The sequence below is a fragment of the Mytilus trossulus genome, chromosome 14 (assembly GCF_036588685.1).
Source record: "Mytilus trossulus isolate FHL-02 chromosome 14, PNRI_Mtr1.1.1.hap1, whole genome shotgun sequence".
Taxonomy (NCBI): Eukaryota; Metazoa; Mollusca; class Bivalvia; order Mytilida; family Mytilidae; genus Mytilus; species Mytilus trossulus.
In genome coordinates this window covers 4,573,271-4,598,947 of record NC_086386.1, presented here as the reverse complement: position 1 = coordinate 4,598,947, position 25,677 = coordinate 4,573,271, and the positions used below count along the sequence as shown (strand labels likewise).

Here is a 25,677-nt window from a genome sequence, read left to right as displayed (position 1 = left end):
ACAATTTTATGTTTAGATTTAACAAATACAAATTTGTAATAAGTGCACGATCTCTAAGAATGATTTAAATAACCAGTGAACTGGTGAAGGATATCCCTGCTTCTTCCAAGAATGACGTCACTATAAAATACAATGTAGGTTGGATATATTTAGAATATCTCGTCATACTAATTTTTCCGGATTGTAAAATAAACGTAAATAGTGTAAAGGAGGGTCCAAGATACGATAATTTCGTGAAAAACAGAAGGGAAATGTGTAAAAAAGTGTTTAAAGTCAAACTATTCATTTCTGGGTCTCCTTCTCTTCAATCTGAGTAAGATTTGTTGGGGGGTTTTCCACACTATAACATGTATATAAACAAAATGAATGATGTGAGGGAGTGTCACTCTGGTCAACCCCATAGGGGATTGACGGCTTGAAGCCGTCTTTCCCCAAAAACGAGTTTAACTGCAAACAGGAGATCATTCATGATACACCAAATACATTTTGCAATGCCATATGTAAGCATTCAGTCAACAAGAAGTTAATATTTACTGAAACTAAAAATGCCCCACTCAGTATAACATGCTTCCATTAAGGTTGATACTAGACTTGCTACAATTCCCTTTCTAATAATTCTCTCTTACTAATTTATATGGTTACTGATAAGTGCCAGCCTACTGATTGCCCTTCCTCCTGCAGATGTCAGTATAATTGTAATCTCCTAGTTATAGCAGTAAAATTATTAAAGGGGCAAAATTGAAAAAATAATAATAATTAGGAAGGGACATGTAGCAAGTCTAGGTTGATACGAGGAAGCCCTAATTGTAGTTCCTGAGAGAACTGTGTTAGGACAGAAGATATTAACCTGGAAATCATCTGTCATCAAAACAAGATTCTTAAATGGATGTCTACGAGAAAACCATGCAAAATCCAAAAAAAATTATGAAAGGGGTTGTGGAGTTTTCAGCTGATTTTGGGTTCCTAGTAAAGTATTAAGTAAATAGTTCTATGTTTAAAAATTGACAATTTATCTCAAAATATGTGAATACAGGGCAATTCTATTAAAGTACCAAATTTGCTGAAAAATGTTGTTGAAAATGGACATTTAAAAAAAAATAATTATTGAATAGTTCAGTATTATATGACAAAAAAAATGAAAAAAATATATGTAGACACAATGACATAATTGACTTTTAGAACATATAAAGTGTGTTCAGTTTAATATTGATAAGTAGATTAATAAAATGATTTAAAAAATAAGTTCAATAAAATGATCTGCAGAGAATAGCTTGGTACTACTGCAGAAGTAGATCCCTGAAAAGTTGAGCCAGGTATGGATACTTCATTCAACCTTGTTACAGCTCTGAATTTGAATTGGGATTAAGTGATTGACACAGCATAGGTTTCTGACACAAAATGCATTTGGTCAAAGCACATAAAGTTTTAAAGTGCACTTCTACCTATCATTGTCCAGAACTGTTAATTCAGAAATTATTGCATGCAATTTTTATTGCAATTTTGTCATTTAAGACTTAAATGCGATTTAGTTTATGATTTTGAGAGAAAAACCTGTTAAAAATGTATAAGGAAATCATTCGTAAATATAGCTCAACATGAAGACTTCTTATACGTTCAAGTATTTCACATCCAATTTTTTATGGAAATATTCTTTATAAAGCACAAAGGTGTCAGTATTCACCTTATAAACTAACTAAACTAATTTTGCCGTTAATATTGATTCACTTATAGAGTCTTTGCATCGGAACTAAACACATATATTCAAAAACCAATTGTTGGCATGATACAGGTTATGTTCTTCTCATATATGTTATGATGGTATGATACTAAACTCCTAACGGGAAGGATTGTGCCTGATGTTCATATGATGAAATCATAATCTTTCAATCAGTTTAATTGAAGTCTGGAGCTGACATGTCAGTTAACTGCTAGTAGTCTGTTGTTATTTATGTATTATTGTCATTTTGTTTATTTTCTTTGGTTACATCTTCTGACATCAGACTCAGACTTCTCTTGAACTGAATTTTAATGTGCGTATTGTGACGTTTACTTTTCTACATTGGTTAGAGGTATAGGGGGAGAGCTGGGATCTCACAAACATGTTTAACCCCGCCGCATTTTTGCGCCTGTCCCAAGTCAGGAGCCTCTGGCCTTTGTTAGTCTTGTTTTATTTTAATTTTAGTTTCTTGTGTACAATTTGGAAATTAGTATGGCGTTCATTATCACTGAACTAGTATATATTTGTTTAGGGGCCACCTGAAGGACGCTTCCGGGTGTGGGAATTTCTCGCTACATTGAAGACCTGTTGGTGACCTTCTGCTGTTGTTTTTTTATTTGGTCGGGTTGTTGTCTCTTTGACACATTCCCCATTTCCATTCTCAATTTTATACAAACAAGATTTGGGACTTGGTCATCATTGCTTCATGCAACTGATTGAGGTACCATGCAAACTGAAGCATAACTGATTAACAAAACATATATTAGGAAAGTGATATAAATGTAGTAAGGCCCTTTACTTGTCCTTCCTTTAATGGCAACACCTTCAGACCTTAGAACAGACTTTACCTGTACAGGATTATCCCCGTTTCCGTCAATACACTGTTTAATCTGTATGATACCTTTAGATAATGACTTAGAGGACGTGATATAATCTCCAGTGGACAGTATACATTGTAACACCTGAGAACAGACTTTACCTGTACAGGATTATCTCTGTTTCCATCAGTACACTGTTTGATCTGTATGATACCTTTAGATAATGACTTAGAGGACGTGATATAATCTCTGGTGGACTGTATACATTGTAACACCTTAGAACAGACTTTACCTGTACAGGATTATCTCTGTTTCCATCAGTACACTGTTTAATCTGTATGATACCTTTAGATAATGACTTAGAGGACGTGATATAATCTCCAGTGGACAGTATACATTGTAACACCTGAGAACAGACTTTACCTGTACAGGATTATCTCTGTTTCCATCAGTACACTGTTTGATCTGTATGATACCTTTAGATAATGACTTAGAAGACGTGATATAATCTCCAGTGGACAGTATACATTGTAACACCTGAGAACAGACTTTACCTGTACAGGATTATCTCTGTTTCCATCAGTACACTGTTTGATCTGTATGATACCTTTAGATAATGACTTAGAGGATGTCATATAATCTCCAGTGGACTGTATACATTGTAACACCTGAGAACAGACTTTACCTGTACAGGATTATCCCTGTTTCCGTCAGTACACTGTTTAATCTGTATGATACCTTTAGATAATGACTTAGAGGACGTGATATAATCTCCAGTGGACTGTATACATTGTAACACCTGAGAACAGACTTTACCTGTACAGGATTATCTCTGTTTCCATCAGTACACTGTTTAATCTGTATGATACCTTTAGATAATGACTTAGAGGACGTGATATAATCTCCAGTGGACAGTATACATTGTAACACCTGAGAACAGACTTTACCTGTACAGGATTATCTCTGTTTCCATCAGTACACTGTTTGATCTGTATGATACCTTTAGATAATGACTTAGAAGACGTGATATAATCTCCAGTGGACAGTATACATTGTAACACCTGAGAACAGACTTTACCTGTACAGGATTATCTCTGTTTCCATCAGTACACTGTTTGATCTGTATGATACCTTTAGATAATGACTTAGAAGACGTGATATAATCTCCAGTGGACAGTATACATTGTAACACCTGAGAACAGACTTTACCTGTACAGGATTATCTCTGTTTCCATCAGTACACTGTTTGATCTGTATGATACCTTTAGATAATGACTTAGAAGACGTGATATAATCTCCAGTGGACAGTATACATTGTAACACCTGAGAACAGACTTTACCTGTACAGGATTATCTCTGTTTCCATCAGTACACTGTTTGATCTGTATGATACCTTTAGATAATGACTTAGAGGACGTGATATAATCTCTGGTGGACTGTATACATTGTAACACCTTAGAACAGACTTTACCTGTACAGGATTATCTCTGTTTCCATCAGTACACTGTTTAATCTGTATGATACCTTTAGATAATGACTTAGAGGACGTGATATAATCTCCAGTGGACAGTATACATTGTAACACCTGAGAACAGACTTTACCTGTACAGGATTATCTCTGTTTCCATCAGTACACTGTTTGATCTGTATGATACCTTTAGATAATGACTTAGAAGACGTGATATAATCTCCAGTGGACAGTATACATTGTAACACCTGAGAACAGACTTTACCTGTACAGGATTATCTCTGTTTCCATCAGTACACTGTTTGATCTGTATGATACCTTTAGATAATGACTTAGAGGATGTCATATAATCTCCAGTGGACTGTATACATTGTAACACCTGAGAACAGACTTTACCTGTACAGGATTATCCCTGTTTCCGTCAGTACACTGTTTAATCTGTATGATACCTTTAGATAATGACTTAGAGGACGTGATATAATCTCCAGTGGACTGTATACATTGTAACACCTGAGAACAGACTTTACCTGTACAGGATTATCTCTGTTTCCATCAGTACACTGTTTAATCTGTATGATACCTTTAGATAATGACTTAGAGGACGTGATATAATCTCCAGTGGACAGTATACATTGTAACACCTGAGAACAGACTTTACCTGTACAGGATTATCTCTGTTTCCATCAGTACACTGTTTGATCTGTATGATACCTTTAGATAATGACTTAGAAGACGTGATATAATCTCCAGTGGACAGTATACATTGTAACACCTGAGAACAGACTTTACCTGTACAGGATTATCTCTGTTTCCATCAGTACACTGTTTGATCTGTATGATACCTTTAGATAATGACTTAGAAGACGTGATATAATCTCCAGTGGACAGTATACATTGTAACACCTGAGAACAGACTTTACCTGTACAGGATTATCTCTGTTTCCATCAGTACACTGTTTGATCTGTATGATACCTTTAGATAATGACTTAGAAGACGTGATATAATCTCCAGTGGACAGTATACATTGTAACACCTGAGAACAGACTTTACCTGTACAGGATTATCCCTGTTTCCGTCAGTACACTGTTTAATCTGTATGATACCTTTAGATAATGACTTAGAGGACGTGATATAATCTCCGGTGGACTGTATACATTGTAACACCTGAGAACAGACTTTACCTGTACAGGATTATCTCTGTTTCCATCAGTACACTGTTTAATCTGTATGATACCTTTAGATAATGACTTAGAGGACGTGATATAATCTCCAGTGGACAGTATACATTGTAACACCTGAGAACAGACTTTACCTGTACAGGATTATCTCTGTTTCCATCAGTACACTGTTTGATCTGTATGATACCTTTAGATAATGACTTAGAGGATGTCATATAATCTCCAGTGGACTGTATACATTGTAACACCTGAGAACAGACTTTACCTGTACAGGATTATCTCTGTTTCCATCAGTACACTGTTTGATCTGTATGATACCTTTAGATAATGACTTAGAAGACGTGATATAATCTCCAGTGGACTGTATACATTGTAACACCTGAGAACAGACTTTACCTGTACAGGATTATCTCTGTTTCCATCAGTACACTGTTTGATCTGTATGATACCTTTAGATAATGACTTAGAAGACGTGATATAATCTCCAGTGGACTGTATACATTGTAACACCTGAGAACAGACTTTACCTGTACAGGATTATCTCTGTTTCCATCAGTACACTGTTTGATCTGTATGATACCTTTAGATAATGACTTAGAAGACGTGATATAATCTCCAGTGGACTGTATACATTGTAACACCTGAGAACAGACTTTACCTGTACAGGATTATCTCTGTTTCCATCAGTACACTGTTTGATCTGTATGATACCTTTAGATAATGACTTAGAAGACGTGATATAATCTCCAGTGGACTGTAACAAATCTTGAACATCAGGATCCTCTGTAAATATTAAACAAAATAGTGTGAACTTCAACAAATCAAACTTCAAAGAAGTGTGAATCAAGAATGTGTCTACAGTACACAGATGCCCCACTCTCACTATCATTTTTTATGTTCAATGGAACGAGGAATTGGTGTCAAAACTTTAATTTGACATTAAAATCAGAAGGATCATACCATAGGGAACATGTATACTAAGTTTCAAGTTGATTGGACTTCAACTTCATCAAAAACTACCTTGTCGAAAAACTTTAACCTGAAGCGGAATGGACAGATGAACAGAAGGACAAACAGAGGAACAAACTGACGCACAGTCTGAAAAACATAATGCCCCTGGTTGGGGCATAAAAATTAGGAGGACATTAAATTCTCTATCTTTCATGATATAAGTTTGGCTAAAGTTCCGGTGTTATAACATATCCTTATTCTTGATCGATAATTATAGGAAGTTGCTGAAGAATTTCAAATAGTTTTTCATTATTTTAACTTTTTATACCCCCAATTACACATCTTCAATGTTCCATACTTACCATCTGAGTGATCTGTATGTTCTGTTGGTAACCGTGCCCAGTTTGGTATAGAATGTACTTTGTGGTGTCTACAAAATAGTGTGCTATGGTTGTAAATTTGTTTTTTTAGAAAATCAAATAAGTTAATAAATGTTACATATTTTTATCAGCAGGACTGTTATTGACCTTACAAATTAAAGATATAGACTTGTACGAGGAAAAGTTGAAAATAAAATATTTCTAAATAAGAACTAAAAGATCTAAAATACATAACTGTTGGAAGATCAAATCATTAACATGATTAATGAAGTTTAAGAGTTTACTTCCACATGTTCCAAGTATCTCGACATTTTTAAAATTTCCTTTTCAAATTTTTCAATCTATTATTCACAGAGATAACTTCCTCAAATATGCACCAGTTGTTTATTATTTCACATTTGAAGCTGGTTCCAATCTGTTTTTTTGTCAAACTTGTACATTTTGATAGCACTGAATATTTTAGAGAAAACCAACCTACATCTGGTACACTTTTATACTTGAATGGTAATTAGTATATGGACCATAATTTGGTATTCGGCCTTTGGTTTCTTTTTGTATCCTTTTTTATAAGTTCTTAAATTTTAACTTTTATTTTGTGGGTTGTGTTGGTGTTAGAATAGTATGAATGGAACAATTGAGTTTTTCGAGAAAAAATTAATACATTTTGATTCACCGTTTACGTGACATGAAACCAAACAGGAAACCAATCTTTATTTTCTTTATTTTGCACAATATAATTCAAAAGGCATAACTAAACACCATTACTAGTGTTACTTGCTTCATGTTAATATTTAAAATCTATTTTCAATGTTATATTTAAGTTTTTTTTAAACCTGACAGGAAACCATAAGAAACCGAAAGCATTTTTTTAGTTTATTTACTTGCAAAATCTGCTTAAAATTATCTGAACAGTATACTTTTTCTTAAAATCCATCTTAAATGTAACAGTATTATAAAACTCCTAAATATGTGCTTGTTTTGAAAACAATTAGTACAACTTATTCAGAATTTTCCATATTTTCTCCATTGATACAGGATTCCATAATCGTTGTATCTTGATGTGTAAGCCAAACAAATGTATCTATATTTGGTTTTGATATTCCAGTTATATACAATTTATTCCAAATCATTGGCAATGTAACATTCTTTAAATCCAGTAAAGAAAAAAACTTTTAACTTGGAATTAAAATCTTTAAAATAGGCACAATGTGATACTTGTGACCTGTACACCATCTACATGGTTTCCACATTCTAACCTACTTTAGTGGGCTAAAATCAATAAAGTACTTCCTTTCAAGTCATGCATGGTAAAAGTTTACTTCTTCTTTGACAAGTTTATTGCGTTTCTGATAAGTGTTTGCAGAACATAAATAAAAAATATTAATTAAAAACTGTGACAGGATTCCAACTTTGTACATTCTAAGTGTAACGGTATATTAACATGTATTTGTTATTAAATTATATTTATTCACCTAAAATATCCAGTAATATTTACTGCTGAAGTTAAATCAATCCAACGAGCATTGGTACAATGATAAGAGACGTAATTTCGATTGATTTTTCCAAGGACTCTTCACGTCATTATCGGGAAACGAAGTGTGTTCTAACGTCTGTCAAATATGAAATCGATTTTGTCAAGTCATTGGGCATTTATTTTCACACAGGATCGTATGTAACATTATGCACATAGGAAAAATAACAGACCACCGGCGCAATCTCTTTGACAATTGTATTTTCCTCTTTTAAACAAGACGAAACAAGTCTACAGATTATGTTTGCTAACATCCCGTTGGAAACAAAAACAATGTTTAGACCTAGTATTTCGTACATCCGGCCGTAATGGCGTTATCACATGTTAGTCACGTGTTTCACGTATGACCGGAAATGGTTAGAACTTAAGGACAAAAACAATTTTAATAAATAACTGGACTTCTGTTTCGTGTGAAATGTAACGCATAACGACAACATAATTTTCTGACTTAAATATTACGAAGATCAAAACAAGAATGTAAATCATCTCTGATTTACCTGTTTGAACATCTAGCGAGAGTTCATTTTTGCATATTGTTTTTAAGAATTCTATTACAACAAAGCAGATTACATCATCTAAAAATTGCGTTACGAAATCGGACACAAAAATCACGCCACTGTTCTTACATCTGCTACATAAATACTTATAGTTCTCGGCATTTTCTTCTCACTATTCTTATTGGTCGATGTTCTTTGTTATTTGAAAGCAAAAGTTACGAATTTGCCGGTGACGATTATCTATAAATCAGTCAGCCTTATGCTCTTTGGAAGCAATAAGTAACGCGAGAAACGACACAAAAATACGGTTGTAGAATCTTTGAAATTCGTATATTTTAAAAAAAATTCTAGGGACGAGTAGCATACACTTGTATGTTGATAAAAATAATGGCATCTTTAGATGTAGTTGCAACTTTTCTTACAGTAATTCACATTTTATCACTTTTCTATAGTTATAGGAAACGGAGCCCAATAGCAAATTATGGTCCATATAAGTATAAAATGAAGAGATGTGGTGATTTTATATACATGTATATGCCACTGAGAAAACTATCCACCAGAGTTAAAATAAAGCAGTAGTAAGGATTAAAAGCCATTGTGTGGACTTTAACAATGTAAAAGCCCTCAACAAAAAAATGTGAAACATTTAATACAAAAAGATATTTCATAACAAGTCAACATACAAATGTAAGTCAACAGCTGCACATAAAGGTTACTACATAATCATATATTATCAAAGAACCTTAGTGTGTATGCTCACATACCCCACGCCCCCACATTGTCACTGACAAATAAAATAGCTCTAAGGAATATCAAACCATAATTTTTGCAATATGCATGCTCATCTACATAGTATGTCCTTATTATCTTCAAAGTTTCATGAAATTCTGTTGTGTGGTTTCAGAGGAGTTGTGATGAAAAGAACGGGACTGACAGACATATGAACAGACAGACAGACTGAAGGACAGGTCAAAAACTTTCTTGTGTGGGGTATAATAAATACATACTGAGATTGTAGATGTATGGTATACTGCTCTGTAGGAACGTCTCCTTCTTTTTCTGCTTCTTTATTTCTTGAATTTTTCATTCTTTTTACACTGATGCTGAATATAGTAAAAACAGAATATGTTATCAAATATTTACATGATTATCTCACTGACTGCCTGGTTCTAATGATATACAAACATAAAGAAAGACAAAAGACAAAACAAAAACTTTGAACTGTATTATACTTCAAAGCCATTTACTTTTAAAACACATGTAAAACTTTTGCATTTAACTTCCAGGTAAATGAATTAAATTTAAAATTTGTTTTGTTCTGGCTGACAGACCAGAACCAGATTGTTTAACAAAACTAAATATAAACATATCAGAACTTTTCATGTCTCGTGATAAATAAACCTATGTTCCTAAATTATATCTTAACATTTTGTACTGATTATAAACAATAGTCTTTCATCTAGAAAATCTTTGCAAAACTTCATACTTGAATATCAAGATGCTTCAACAAAACATTGTGTGTGCTATACATGACCCTTTTAGCAAACTTACATGTACCAAAAAATATTCCCTTTTATGTCAAAATTTATAAAAAGATACTCTACAATCGACTTCAGGGCCCAGTTGTTCAAAAGTGTCGTTGAGCTAACGCAGTCGTTAAAGTGTTCTTAGATTGTCGTTAAATTTAACAAATTTGTTAACGGTTGTTCAAAGAATTTAACGACAAAAATAATTATTACTTCTGGGAGGTCGATTAAATATTTAAATTATTGTTGAATATGGCTGCCTTTAGACAAGTACCTGTTCCACCTCACAGAAAAGAAAGGCATTTTCGCCTGAAAGATGACCTTTCTTTGAATTTGTCAAATGAAGAGTTATGAGAACGGTATAAATTTGGTAGAGAGGAAATTAATTTCATTTCTAATCTAGTCAGTGATGATATTACAAGAAAAACAAAGAGAAACCATGCTCTCACTGTACCACAGATGGTCATGGTGACCCTGAGATTTCATAGATTATCACCTGAACGCACCTGAACGCACAAGATATTTGGAACAACTCTAAGCAACTCTAGGGTAAGACCCTGACCAAGCATAAAAAAATAAAATATTCTAATTGGTTTGACGTCATTCAAGAGTTTCTCGAGTTTAACCCTGGATTGGTGAGGGTTGGAACCAGGGTACTAGGGGTTAACTCGAGTGGTTCAAGTAAAATCGTTTTGTTGAAACCCGAGTCAGCAAAGTTAACTTGAGAGTTTTAAGTGAACTTGGCCATAGTAAATACCTTCCTATCTTATCATCTTCATCTTCCCAAACTGGTTTTCTGTTGTCTGATGTATCTTTCTTCCTCTTTGTTTCCTAAAAGATATAACACAATTAGTTCAAACACACAGGTACAAGATGACTGTAGATCCTGAGTGGAGCATAACCTGAGTACCCACTGCTATTTTTGTGATTCTTTAATTTTAGTTTTCTCTTTAGTTATTTATAGTCTTGCTGCTGTCAGTGTCAAAGTGTAATGTTGTCTGGCTTAAACTAAGTTTGGTCCTACAGAATTTAAAAAAAATATATAAATTTTATAATCAAATTTTATCTTCAAATGCTTGATAATCATGGTTCTGTTTCATAATAAAATCAACGGTACCAATTTTGTTGCACCAGATGCGCATTTCGACAATACATGTCTCTTCAGTTATGCTCGTGGCCAAAATATTTGAAATCCAAAGCTTATATAAAAGATGAAGAGCTATAATCCAAAAGGTCCGAAAAGTATAGCCAAATTCGTGAAAGGAATCAGAGCTTTGCATGAGGGAGATACATTCCTTAATTTATAATAATTTATAATATTTTGTAACAGCAAATTTTAATAACACAAAAAAAAAAAAAAAAATCCGTATTTTCATGCCAGTACCGAAGTACTGGCTACTGGGCTGGTGATACCCTCGGGGACTAATAGTCCACCAGCAGAGGCATCATAACATTCCATGCAAGTTTTGACAAACTTATTAGATTTTAAAATTTAACATGTTTGACTTGGTTGCTAAAATTGGTGATGTCAATAAAACCTTTACCTGAATTTAAATTTAAACTGGAAAAAAATAAGTTCATCTGTCAAAAAATATAGAAAAGAGAAAATCATATGTTCAAAATTTTGCTTCTTCCAATTTTCATATAATTTCAATAACATGAATAAGGTAAGCCAAAGTTATAATGGTTATAATCTCTAAATATATACAAAAATATGTCCTCTCAACAATCTAAGTCTTGCATTAAAAATTCATCAATTTCATCAATGTTCATTTAATAAAGTGGTCAATACAAACAATATACATGATATATATATAAACCCTATTTATATAATTGAAGGAGACCGACATTAATAATCTTTGATTATGTTACAATAAAAAGATAAATTCGGCAAACAAGTTAAAATTCTATCAAAATTTATAGAAAAAGTCATTTAATTACATGTGAGCATGGTGAGTGAAGTGGTTCTGGATACAGTCATGACAGTGAACACGTACATGTATGGTGTATGGACTATTTTCAATGACAGTTCTGGAACATGTTGTACATGTATGTTAAAAATAAAACCAGTCTCATTTTCATGCATGTTTCTCATTTTCTATGTCTATTTATTTAAATAAATAATTATTATTTACATATCTGTTAACAGAAATTTTATTCTCTGGCATTTTTGTCTGGTTGACAGATTAGTTTTATTATCATGATTATCGCTTCTTGACACTGTTTGTCAATTCTTAAAATTGAGAATGGAAATGGGGAATGTGTCAAAGCGACAACAACCTGACAGACCGATAGTTGCTGTCAAGTAAAATTGGCAAAATCTTTCTTGTTTGTTTTTTTATATATCAGAACTAAAACAAAAACAACAACAATTTTTATTTGTCAATCAAGACGACCCAAGGAGCAGTACAATTTCCGCAAATTAAATTCTTATAATTGACAATCAACACTGCTGTTATTAGGGTATTGTGATTAGGTACTTACAAAACAAACATTATTTCTAGTTGATCACAATAACGATCACTAAGATGCTTGATGAATGTAAATAGTGCAGGGATACATTCTCTATCTGGTAAATGAGTGTTGTTGTTAGGGTTTTTTTTTTAGGGGGGGGAATGGTTGGTATTCTTTTTTAATAATGATATTCTGGTCAAGCAGATTTTTTGTGTTATTCTGAATGCAAATTCCCCAATACCTTACAGTGTTAAATATTGAAAAAAAAGTTTATCGATCACATTGAAAAAACTAAATAGATTAGTAAGTAATAAAACACAGCCTCCAGCCCTTCTAATAGACCACTTTCGAGTTCACCCATCATAAAACTTGTCAATTATGCGACCCTTTATGACGTCCCTGGTAATGAAATGGTTATTCTCTTAAACAACTACAGAATTATATCAATAGGACACAAGGACTAATAAATTCATTATATATATCATCATCTCTCTATTACTTTGTCCCTAGACTGTAATTCTTTCAAGTTTTGAAGCAGATTTTCTTCACCACCAAATACAGCATTTTCGATGAGTTTGTCCGCTGTATCTTGATACTTTATACTGCTACCTAAAGGTTTAATTGATTCCTTGTTAAATTTTCCAGTAGTGACATTATCTCTTTCAACTTCAACTGAGTTGGAAAGAACTTTAGGTGGCCTTCTCAACATTGTTCAGGTAGGTGAAAAATCAGAAAACGTGCTGAAAAGAAACCGGAAACACAATATGAATGTCTAATAAAAGAGTCCAAGACGGAATCATAAATTCCGAAATATGCTACTTTATGCTTTTACATGTATTTTCCTCTTTTATATATACCGGAGCACTCCCACTTGGGATATATAGGTGTTATGCTTAATCAAATATTTACACAGTGAGGTTGGGTGCTTAAGTTAAAAATATATATATATACAGGTAGGACAGTAAATTTTAAAAACAAGTGACTATTTACATCATTCATAGTTTATCTCTAGGTTAAAATTTATGATTTTAAAAAATGGAAGTGTGTAGGATCAGATTGTCACGGAATAGAAGTTCCTTCATAATATAAGTTCCAAATGGAAAAAAATAATCTGGAATATAATTTCCACCGGGAATACATATTACAGTAGATGTTCCTAACGGAATAAATAGTATAGAATATGTGTTAAGCCATAGGTACAGGTATTATGACATTGTTTATAATAAAGTTTCCACTGGAACTTCTGTTAGGTGGAACAAATATACGTTGACAAGATCACTATGAAGTTGCACACGTAATGAAATGTTCGTTGTTTGAAATCTTTAAAGTGTATAACGAATTAATATTCACAATTAAGCAGATGCGATACTGCTTACCATAGACAAAAGATAAAGGAGTAAAATAAAGACTGAGGCAACTTGACAAACGAGGGATTTACTTGATGTAAGGTTGATTTGAAAGAGAGTAAAAAATGCTGAACAATATTAATTTCTATCTTAGACTTGCATTACTGATGATACTTTTTATAACCTTCGAAAACCAATTTTAAGAGCCATGACAATAATACACAAATAACAATAGACTGCTAGCAGTTACTTACTGACATGATAGCTCCAGACCTTAATTATAAACTGATTGAACAAAGTATGTCTTTATCATATGAATATCAGGCACAATCCCTCCTGTTAGGGGTTTAGTATTATACCATCATGAAATATATGAGAAGAAAATAACCCGTGTCATGCCAACAACTGGTTTTAGAATAAAAGTGTTGAATTCCGATGCCAAGACCCTACAAGTGAGTCGATATTACATGCAAAATATGCTATCTTTAATGACCTGACAACAGTATCGTAACTAAATCCCTTCTTAATAAGTCTGTTTTAAGGTTTTGTTAGCTTTTGAGGTGAATACTGACTGTTTTGTGCTTTGTAAAGAATATTACCATAAAAGATCGGATGTGAAATACCTGAACGTATAAGATGTCTGCACGTTGAGTTATATTTACGAATGATTTCCTTCTAGACCTTATACCGATGATAAAATTTAGTAAATGTTTAGACTACTTTGTGATATCGAGGACCGTGGTGTAATATTTTTTTGAGTAATACATAATGAAGTTCTCACGCTAAAATCTAATACGTTGTTACATACACGATCGAATCGTACAACTTGAAATATATATATATATGTTCCGGACCATATGAGTATTTGGACCATACGCGTATGGTCATGACCATATGCGTATACTCATATGGTCCGACCATATGAGTATAATACTCGTTTGGTTATTAACGGGCCGGACCATATGAGAATTTGGACCATATAGGTATATATATTTTTTCAAATTACATTATAAACGTTTCAATAATACAAAAACTTTATCTAAAAAAACAGTGATGGTTTAAAACATGACATTTTTTTAAATTTTATAATCCAAAAAACTACGTAAATATTTTAATATTGATGCCATAGTTAGTTTTCATCGCTAGTTACATTCGTGCATTTAGGTTTGGATGACATTCACTTCTACACGGTATCATAGCTTTTTTGCATTTGCAAGAAATTTGTGCACGATCTTTCATTTGCACATTTTGTTTGCGAGTGAAAAACAGGCCCTTTTTACAGCTGCGTTCAGTGATACCGAGGTCTTTGGCAATTCTGATGTCTGCAGTGTTTTTAAGAAGCTCTTTATATATAGATCTCAAATATCGTAAAATGACTGCAATACACCATCTTCACAACACAACTTAAATAAACTAATAGTATGCTGCTTTCCAGTGACTTCTTATGTAACAGTTAATAAAGAAATTTTTGGAATTTAATTTTTTATTCGACATATTGCCATTTACTCGTAATAACAAATCGGTAATGACCATCGGTATAAAATGTGTTTACTTTAAATTTGACAATTAAGTAAAATTAAGTAACTATGTGAAACTTCTCATTTTTTTATACATGTACACCATGAGATAGTGACAAGGGAACGTCACCATCTAAAAATAGATAATTAACAATAGGAATATAGATACCAAGATCGAGGAAAGGGCAGTGGTCATTGTTAGTATTAGCTTTATTTTTATGCCCCAACTACGATAGTAGAGGGGCATTATGTTTTCTGGTCTTTGCGTCCGTTCGTCCGTTCGTCTGTCCCGCTTCAGTTTAAAGTTTTTGGTCAAGGTATAGTTTTTGATGAAGCTGAAATCCAATCAACTTGAAACTTAGTACACATGTTCCTTTTGATATGATCTTTCTAATTTTAAAGCCAAATTAGACTTTTGACCCCAATTTCACTGTCCACTGAACATAGAAAATGAAAGTGTGAGTTTCAGGTTAAAGATTTTGGTCAAGGTAGTTTTTGATGATGTTGAAGTCCAATCAACTTGAAACTTAGTACACATGTTCCTTAGGGTATGATCTTTCTTATTTTAATGCCACATTAGATTTTTTGCCCAATTTCATGGTCCATTTAACATGGAAAATTATAGTGCGAGTAGGGCATCTGTGTACTTTGGACACATTATTGTTAAACAGTAAGTTCAACAGGATAATTTTTTTAATATACTGTAACATACTGAAGTCTTCATTATTGAGAGCCAATATTATCATCCATATATAAATTTAAAAGTATTGTTAAATTTTGGTATCAAATGTTGTTTCGATGGGCCTTTGCTGATTTTAGTCATAAAAAGTAACTTATAATAATACAAAAACATGTCCGCAATAAGTTGTTGTTGCTACTAAAAACCGACGGAAAAGAGTTTAAACACATGCATTCGCATTCTGACTTTTTAAATGCCCCCTTAAAATTAGAGGTGTTAATATGTTTTTCTTAATAAGAATAAGAGGGAAAGTGGTAAAAAGGGTAGAAAAATCAAAGCTTTGAACAGATTCAAAATCCCAAATATCATTTCTTTGAAAATTTGGTCTGCTGTGTAGAGTTGTCTACGGCGAATTTGGAATCATATCACATTTTCTTTTTTATTAAGACAGACAACAACGACGGACGCTAAGTGATTAGAAAAGCTCACTTGACACAGTTTGGGCCAGGTGAGCCTTTAAGTATGTGTATCATATATGAATTGATAGCGCTTCTACCAAAAGGCTGTCCAATAACTTAAGCAATGCAATAAAAAGTAAACTATACACATTTCTAAAATCAGGTTAAGACGTGTAAGTTACCTCACTAAGGTTAGAATTAACAGTTAAAAATTCAGAAAACAGAAAACATTATGATTTATTTTTAGTTCTTAGCCATTTCATATATTTATCCATGGCAAGATTTATCTTTTCCCTTACAAGATCTAGTTCGTCCCGCATCATGATAATACACGTTTCTCTTGTCACATTAAACGATCCATGCCACGTACTAGCAACAACTGTCAAAATCTTCCCCATTCTCGAAATCCCTCGGCAGAAATCAGCAAGTTTAGTTTGTATTACCTGAAAATGTCTGACTTCTGATTTAAAATCATAATTCAAATCGTTTATTTGAGCCAAAAGCCGCTGTTTGAAAAAAGTGTAAAGCATGAAATCAGCTTTGTTATACTTTTCTAAATTTTCAATGCTGGATTTAGTTAATTCTTCAGTGTTAAATTGTTGTGATATCGGTGAAAATCGCACATTCGTTGGTAGATATAAAATGTCCTGAATCTCCCAACATAACAATCTTTTCAGTAAAACCAATGATTCGTCCAGATATTCTAGTATGATTATCAGAGTAAAATCTTTATCAAGGTCTGAGATGAATTGTGTAATGGCGATGTCTTTGTCAAAACCACCTCTATCTAATCCAAAATCAAACGACATTTTGTTGTGGACGTAATACGTTATTCCTGATGAATTATATTTTCGTGGATTTTCAAGGAAAGTTCTCATTAAATCAAATTCTGAAAGACTTTTTCCAGGTACTTTCGACTGCATAAACCTCCCGCCACCATAATATGAGAAAGCAGACATAAAGTTTGCTACTGGGTCTCGTAGTATCCCAATATACAGAGTCTCTTTAGGCATCACAGCCCGGAGCGCCAATTTGTCATATACAACATGGTTGCACAAAATATTGTATTTTTCTCCGGCAGGTATTGGCACCAGTTGCAATGAATTTAATGTTGTGCCATATCCTAGATAGTTAAAGTTTCCACCAGTGGAATTAGGAAGAACCAGATTCAGGTTTAATCTTTCTGCAAATCTATAAAGCATATTCATTATTGTAGAACTCCCGGTTTTATGGACCTTCAGAAACGCTATGTATATGTTAGGTTTGCATTTAGCGTTCTCTAATGATTGGGAAAGGTTTATTTCTGCCGTTGAGAGTTTAAAACCAGCGACTGAATGTTGGATAGTATTTCCTCGGTTAGTCAAAGGTTTCACATGTACGATGTCCTCTGACGTCAAATTTCTGTTTTTGCTGATGAGGGTAACAATTTCTGGGTCTAATTTGGTTATCATTTGTTTAATTAACAAAATTGTTACAATCGTTACTGCAACCAGGAACAGTATCCAACTGAAAAAATAATAAATGCAATCTGATTAGAAAAAAAAACTCGGATGTCTTTTGCCTATTATATGAGAGCACGCGAGTTATAATGTGTAAATACATTTCTATGTTAGTCAGATTGAAATTAACAGTGAACAGAAATGACAGACAACATGCAAAAAAGATAACACATTAAAAAGAAACTACACTGTCACGGAATAGAAGTGCCTTCATAATATAAGTTTCAAATGGAAACAATATTCTGGAATATTATTTCCACTAGAATAAATATTTCAGTAAATGTTCCTAACGGAATAAATGGGATGGAATATTTGCTCCAACAGGAACATATATTATGACATTTTTTATAACAAAGTTTCCAGTGAAACTTCTGTTATGTGGAACAATATACATTGCAAGTATACACAAGTATGAATGCATTGAAATGTCGATAACACACTGAATTTCATTTAATTCTATCAATGTGAAAAGAAGAACGAAAAAAATCAGTTGTGATTCAAATATAAATATTGTTTAAAGGTGTCCGTGGGGAAGCTCCAAAGGCGGAATACATGTATTTTGTTATGGCCGAAATTTGTGTAGAATCGTTTTCGAAAGTTTCAGATAATACTGAATGACATGAGCACTAACACTTAAACAGATAGAATTTATTTTTGTAAATTAAAATATGAATATAAAATTATTTTTTTGTGAAAGTAACTTGAAGTGATATTTATATACCGTGAAATATTGGATTACTTCTCTCGTTATAATTGGTATTCAATCAGTTAAAAAAAAAAAGATGAACAATAAAGAGAACATCAAAACTACATGTTTAACTCAAAGACGATTTATTGAAATTGAAAAATTTAGCAGCAGCAGCAAATAAGTCTTGACGTTATTACGTGTATGAGATTAAAATACAAGTAAGGAGTAATTCGATTTGTCTCTTCGTAAATTGTTTTGTTATAACTTAGGCCGTTAGTTTTATCAATTGAATTGTTTCATATTTTTTTCATGTCTCGGTGCCTTTTCCATCCGACTATACGGAATGGGGTTCCCCCATGTTTGAAGGCCACAGTACGGTTGCCTATAATTGCTCACATGCATCCACTTTATTTAAGTTTTGCTGGATAGTTGTCTTATTGGCAATCATATCACATCTCCTTGTTTATATATTATTTCACAATGAAATTCGAGTCAAGCAAGATAAAAGAGAGATTTTTTTTTATCTGTGATTGGAGCCTACCGAATTACTGTGGATTCATTATTTTTCGTTGGATACAAATTTTTCGCGGGTTTCGTGGATACAGGTGAACCCCGAATTCAAATATTCAACGAATAACATATTTTCAATAACATTGTATACTGAGACTGGCAAAACCATGAAATCGAGAATTTACGAATATGCAAGTTTTCAATAATACACGAAATGTGTTACCAACGGAAATAAATGAATCCACAGTATGATACATTAAAGCTTAATAAATAATACCGAGACAGCCATTTGTTCATATCCTTCCAGTGCATGTATACTCCCCAAAAAATCCCTCTGAAAAGATAAAGTTTAAACATTTTAAAAGGCTGGAATGCTGGACAAATATTTCATACTCCATCAAAATTATAGATTTTGACAGTATTTTATAAATAGAAAATTGTTGATATTATGGCATAATTAGAATAACTGAATGGATTCAGGGAAAGAAATTATATAAATGGTAAAAAAATAAAATATTTCCAATAGAAAAAAATAACGAAAAAGGTTATAAATTGATGTTGAATTGTACGAACTACAGCAATTAAGTATCGCGAACCTCGTTTATCGTGGCTGCATTGCATAAAGTGTTCCCGCTACACTTAATGTTATTTTCGTAATGCCGATATCCGAATGCAGTAAACAGGTTCGCGTTCAATATATATAGTAGCGGCTACGTAGGGCTACGTATATTTATAACTATTTAACGAGTAGCTAACCTAGCTGCTATCAATATCTATGTAGCAGCTAGGCTAGCTACACGTTCAATAGCCATAAATCTACTTAGTACTACGTAGCATTATTTAGCTGCTACGATGTTGAACGCAACCCTGGTGAAAAACACAATTTAAGTATAATGATAATGCTACCATGGTAAATTATTGTACTTCAAATTTAAGAGACTGTTGACCTTAATGACCAACGTTCATTTAAAAACAAATTCAATATACATTAACCAAATTTGTCAGATAAATATTTTTTAAATGACATTGTGTTTTCTGTTTATATCCTTTCATTTCTGTCGTTGAAAAGCAATAAGTTAAAATAGAATTCAAAGTATCATATTCAATAGATATTGATATATTTCGGAAATATATTATCTTACAATTTGTAAATCTAATACACATGCACTTGTCTCGGAAAAAAATTACCTTTATACCTTAATAAAATATTATGCTATATTAAGGTGTTTGGGTATTTTTTTCTGAGACAAGTGCCTGTGATTTAATACTTCAAATATTTCAAACCTCTGCTTGTAAAGCCACGGTATATCCAGTAGCCAATATCTCAGTCAGCGGTGGCTCTAATTACTTATAGACGTTGCGCACGATATTGGTGCCACTTTGGAAATATGGGTTACAATATGGGTTATTCAAATTCAAGCTCTTACCCTATACAATTAATATCCATGTTATGCATATCATTCGAAAGGAAATTAACCGTAGAAATCAATAAAATAGATGATTTTGTGCTTCGACTATTTTTTAATGAAAAACTTTGCTCATTTCGATGCCTATAACGTCATTTTAAGGGTGTCCCGCTGTTACAATTTTGTTTTATGGGCGTCTTTAAAATCCAAATGCGGATTCATAAGTAAGTAGAATGGTTTAAAATTTTACAACTGTATTGTATGCATTTAACGTTAAATGAATTAGTAGACGTTTTTAACTGTAATATAAGAAAGGCCGTGAGAAGAGTTTAAATAAAAAAGAGAAAAAATGTCCCAATTAGCTGCTCAACCCGTTAAAAAAAAATCTGTCTTCACTTTCATTAGATATAACGAACGAAAATGGATTTTAATGATATCAGAAAATTTATACATGTTCCGAACAAGCTATTTGAAGTCATCATTATGTAACTGCGGTCTTATTTTAAAAACATCGTCATTTTTCCCGTGTCCAATACAATGTCCCGAAGGAGAAAATAAAACAAACAATAGTTCAGAGGCGTTTTATCAAACGAAATTCTACTATTTCTCAATTTTTTAACACCTATCAACTGATATGAATGGAAAATACATTTAATTTCCTTTAAAATGATGTGATATGTACATTTGCATGAGTTGCAGGTAGAAAATCCGAAATTATATTAGATGTCCAATGACATGTCCCCGTTACCGTAATTTGACGTTCGCGTTATAATAACGTTAAACTCTATACGACTTTTCTTGCATATTTGGCGTAGCATAATTTCATGAAATGGTCTGATCTATATAAAATAAACTTCCCGTTTAATATGCATTAAAATAAAGATTGCCTTGTTTCAAGGATATAAGATGACGAAATATTAAACTCGGATACTTCATAAAGACAAGGCACAAGAGCTATAATAAAGAGATAACTTACTCCTAACCACGCTTCTACTTTATAAATAAACAGCAAGAAACATTGAAAAGGAAAATGCGATCAAAAGTGAGATCTTAGTTATCCTTCTCAGCCAGATAGTATCCATAATTTCTAGCATTGCTCTTAAAAGATTCGAAGCTATACACATGGATGAAAATTCTCACAAAATTCATGAGATGAAGTACTCCTTATTCGAAAACATTTCAGTAAAATATGGAATTATTTTTTTGTGTCGCATAGACTCATTTAACAAAATGTTTTATCAGAGAAATACTCGTAAGTTATAAACATTTCAGTATAGTTTACGATCATTTTTTTATATCTACTTTGAGTAGAACGATCCCTAGTAATCTAGCAATAAGTGTATGAAAAATAAGGTTATTACGTTTAGAAGTAGTATGGCAGAATGCAGTTTATTTAGAGAAAAGATGTTAGCCTTAGATTCGTCCTGCATTTCTTTCAGTCATAGTATCAAACTCAGTTTTAAAGTTTTAAAACATTTTGAAGATAAAAAAAACGCAAAAAAATATACAAATTATACTTTTTCGTTCATTTTATAACAGAAATTAGGCAGTTAGTTTTCTCGTCTGAAGTGTTTGACATCGTCATTTCGGGCCCTTTTATAGCAGACTATGCGGTATTGGCTTTGCTCATTGTTGAAGGCCGTACCGTGACCTTTAGTTGTTAATTTATGTGTCAGTTTGGTCTCTTGTGGAGAGTTGTCTCGTTGGCAATCATACCGGTACACATCTTCTTTTTTTTATATATTTAAAATCTTTTTACAAGACATTAAATTGTTATTATGTGTTGTTGTTGTAGACTATTCTATGTAATAATTAGAAATTGTTCATTTATTCAAAATTTTGCTTTAATTCAATAGAAATTTGCATTTGAACCGACTTGAAAAAATAAAACCATATAAAGAACCAACTTCGAAAATCTCTGTACTTTAAGCGACATTTTCACATGGGTAGTATATAAGGTCTACATTTCAAACTTTCCGTGGAACAACGTCAAAATTGTTTTATTAGGAACGTCGTGTAACGCTAAGTGGCACCAATATCGTGCGTAACGTCTTATCAATTTTACGTTTACTTATATCCAATGATACTGAATAAAACGGATTGTTCAAAATGTGAGAAAGTCAGTTTTTCTTTCTAAAAAATGTTAACTTTGGCAATGCACATTTAAATATCAACACTGCATGACTAATGTTTTAACTGGACGAAAAACAATTAACCAGATTTGACCAATGCACAGTACATGTATAAGTTTTAACTTTATACCTGTAAATCTAATTAGGAGCAAATATAAAATCGGCGGAAATGAAAAAATGAAATCGGCGCAAATGAAAGAATGAAAATTTTCAAAATCGGCGCAAATGTCATACCCCCCCCCCCCCCTCCCCCAAAAAAAATAAAATTACTAGTGTAAAAATTACTACCTGAAATTGATTACTTTCTTACTCATTGTGTTGTGACTTAGATGGACAGTTGTCTCATGTGCATTCATAACACATCTTTTTCTACATAATTTCAAATAAGTGATTAATTTTATGTTTAATTATCGTCTTCCAAGAACAATTATATATATATACATATACTAGTATACAAAAGTACCGTTTTACAGTAGCTTTAAACATAAAGTACATTGTGTTTTTCATAATCAAAGCAAACTACTTTACCTGGTTATTGGAGATGTTAAAACATCCTACTGATAGTTGTTTCTATCATGCGCAGTGATGCGAGACGCCATGCCTGCCATTAAACAATTCCTGTATAGTTCCTGTAACTAAACAATGTAAACTATAAACGTCACTCTACAACAACTTCAATAGACAATAGATCATCAGAAACTATTCTTCCCCACTAGCTTATTCTCCATTACTGGCATATCTTAATGTTTGCCTATACTTCATAAATCATTACAGGTTATATTGTTAGCTCTTTCAGATGATGGGTACTGAATCGATGGTCAAATCATGCATTCAATATTGAATAATTTACTTCTAAACCAATAAATACGCCTGCAGATAATATGGATTACCTTTAGCATGTTTAGAAGCTATGCATACCTTGTAAAACTGCCGATAGTATGTCTAAAGTACGATCTGTTTTAATGTCATGCAACTTTTACTTTTTACTTAAAGCAGTTTAATACAGATTGACATCTATTAAATGAATTGTTTATCGTCGTTTTTAATCATTTTCTTATTACGTACGCGTGTATAAAATATCATTGCATTGTTGTTGTATCCCCACTGGTATGTTTTACATGACTTTTCACCGGCATGATCAGGTAAACTTATTACCTTTAAATGGAAATTATAATTTATTATTTCTGACAGGGTTGCTATACAAAATGTTAATTATGCAATTAGAAATAAAGAAATTAAAATGGTGTTATTCCCTCATTTTCTTTGTACGTTCTGCTCATGTAACGAAACCAGTTGATGACAAGATACTATTATCAAATCTTTATGGAACATGTATATTGCAGCTTGTATGTATTCTGATGGTCACCACACATAATTTATCAATTTCTAAAACCAATGACTTGTATAAATTAATCGTGGCTTTATTTGATTTCATAGAATGCGTACACGACTTGGTGAAACGGAATGGTCAAATTTTACCTAGGCAGACATAAGGACATATATGAAAACAGCTGTAGCTTTGCCACTATACAGAGACCTCGATAGACCATACTGCATGCTCCGTAAGCTAAACTGTGAAACCTCACTATACAGAGACCTCGATAGACCATACTGCATGCTCCGTAAGCTAAACTTTGAAACCTCGCTATACAGAGACCTCGATAGACCATACTGCATGCTCCGTAAGCTATACTGTGAAACCTCGCTATACAGAGACCTCGATAGACCATACTGCATGCTCCGTAAGCTATACTGTGAAACCTCACTATACAGAGACCTCGATAGACCATACTGCATGCTCCGTAAGCTAAACTGTGAAACCACACTATACAGATATCTCGATAGACCATACTGCATGCTCCGTAAGCTATACTGTGAAACCTCACTATACAGAGACCTCGATAGACCATACTGCATGCTCCGTAAGCTAAACTGTGAAACCTCACTATACAGAGACCTCGATAGACCATACTGCATGCTCCGTAAGCTAAACTGTGAAACCTCACTATACAGAGACCTCGATAGACCATACTGCATGCTCCGTAAGCTAAACTGTGAAACCACACTATACAGATACCTCGATAGACCATACTGCCATCTCCGTAAGCTATACTGTGAAACCTCACTATACAGATACCTCGATAGACCATACTGCATGCTCCGTAAGCTATACCGTGAAACCTCACTATACAGATACCTCGATAGACCATATTGCATGCTCCGTAAGCTATACTGTGAAACCTCACTATACAGAAACCTCGATAGACCATACTGCATGCTCCGTAAGCTATACCGTGAAACCTCACTATACAGAGACCTCGATAGACCATACTGCATGCTCCGTAAGCTATATTGTGAAACCTCACTATACAGACACCTCGATAGACCATACTGCATGCTCCGTAAGCTTTACTGTGAAACCTCACTATACAGAGACCTCGATAGACCATACTGCATGCTCCGTAAGCTATACTGTGAAACCTCACTATACAGAAACCTCGATAGACCATACTGCATGCTCCGTAAGCTATACTGTGAAACCTCACTATACAGAGACCTCGATAGACCATACTGCATGCTCCGTAAGCTTTACTGTGAAACCTCACTATACAGAGACCTCGATAGACCATACTGCATGCTCCGTAAGCTATACTGTGAAACCTCACTATACAGAGATCTCGATAGACCATACTGCATGCTCCGTAAGCTATTCCGTGAAACCTCACTATACAGAGACCTCGAGAGACCATACTGCATGCTCTGTAAGCTTTACTGTGAAACCTCACTATACAGAGACCTCGATAGACCATACTGTATGTTCCGTAAGCTATACTGTGAAACCTTACTATACAGAGACCTCGATAGACCATACTGCATGCTCCGTAAGCTATACCGTGCAACCTCACTATACAGAGACCTCG

The 25,677-nt window shown here is 33.3% G+C and overlaps 3 protein-coding genes across 3 annotated transcripts in view; all 3 read right to left on the bottom strand.

Annotated features, from left to right (window-relative positions):
• LOC134696914 (U3 small nucleolar RNA-associated protein 18 homolog) overlaps positions 1 to 5,397 on the bottom strand; it is a 53,870-nt gene extending 48,473 nt beyond the window's left edge. Inside the window, exons 1-7 of the mRNA XM_063558881.1 lie at positions 5,317 to 5,397; positions 4,793 to 4,906; positions 4,269 to 4,382; positions 3,876 to 3,971; positions 3,483 to 3,596; positions 3,090 to 3,203; positions 2,697 to 2,792 (exon numbers count right to left, since the gene is read on the bottom strand). Of these exons, the coding sequence (XP_063414951.1) occupies positions 2,697 to 2,792; positions 3,090 to 3,203; positions 3,483 to 3,596; positions 3,876 to 3,971; positions 4,269 to 4,382; positions 4,793 to 4,906; positions 5,317 to 5,397 (729 nt within the window). The remainder of the gene's footprint in view (positions 1 to 2,696; positions 2,793 to 3,089; positions 3,204 to 3,482; positions 3,597 to 3,875; positions 3,972 to 4,268; positions 4,383 to 4,792; positions 4,907 to 5,316) is intronic.
• Positions 5,394 to 13,297, bottom strand: LOC134696912 (U3 small nucleolar RNA-associated protein 18 homolog). Its single transcript, XM_063558879.1, has 6 exons — positions 13,021 to 13,297; positions 10,825 to 10,898; positions 9,549 to 9,644; positions 6,496 to 6,563; positions 5,841 to 5,965; positions 5,394 to 5,543 (listed from the first exon to the last, which is right to left on the bottom strand). Exons 1-6 carry the CDS (start codon positions 13,228 to 13,230, stop codon positions 5,394 to 5,396), a joined length of 723 nt encoding a protein of 240 aa, XP_063414949.1. The 5' UTR covers positions 13,231 to 13,297.
• A 3,405-nt stretch (positions 13,298 to 16,702) lies between these two features.
• Positions 16,703 to 17,972, bottom strand: LOC134696911 (galactose-3-O-sulfotransferase 2-like). The gene has a single exon (XM_063558878.1). The coding sequence runs from the start codon at positions 17,970 to 17,972 to the stop codon at positions 16,752 to 16,754; it is 1,221 nt and encodes a 406-aa protein (XP_063414948.1). The 3' UTR covers positions 16,703 to 16,751.
• Positions 17,973 to 25,677: the final 7,705 nt, after the last annotated feature.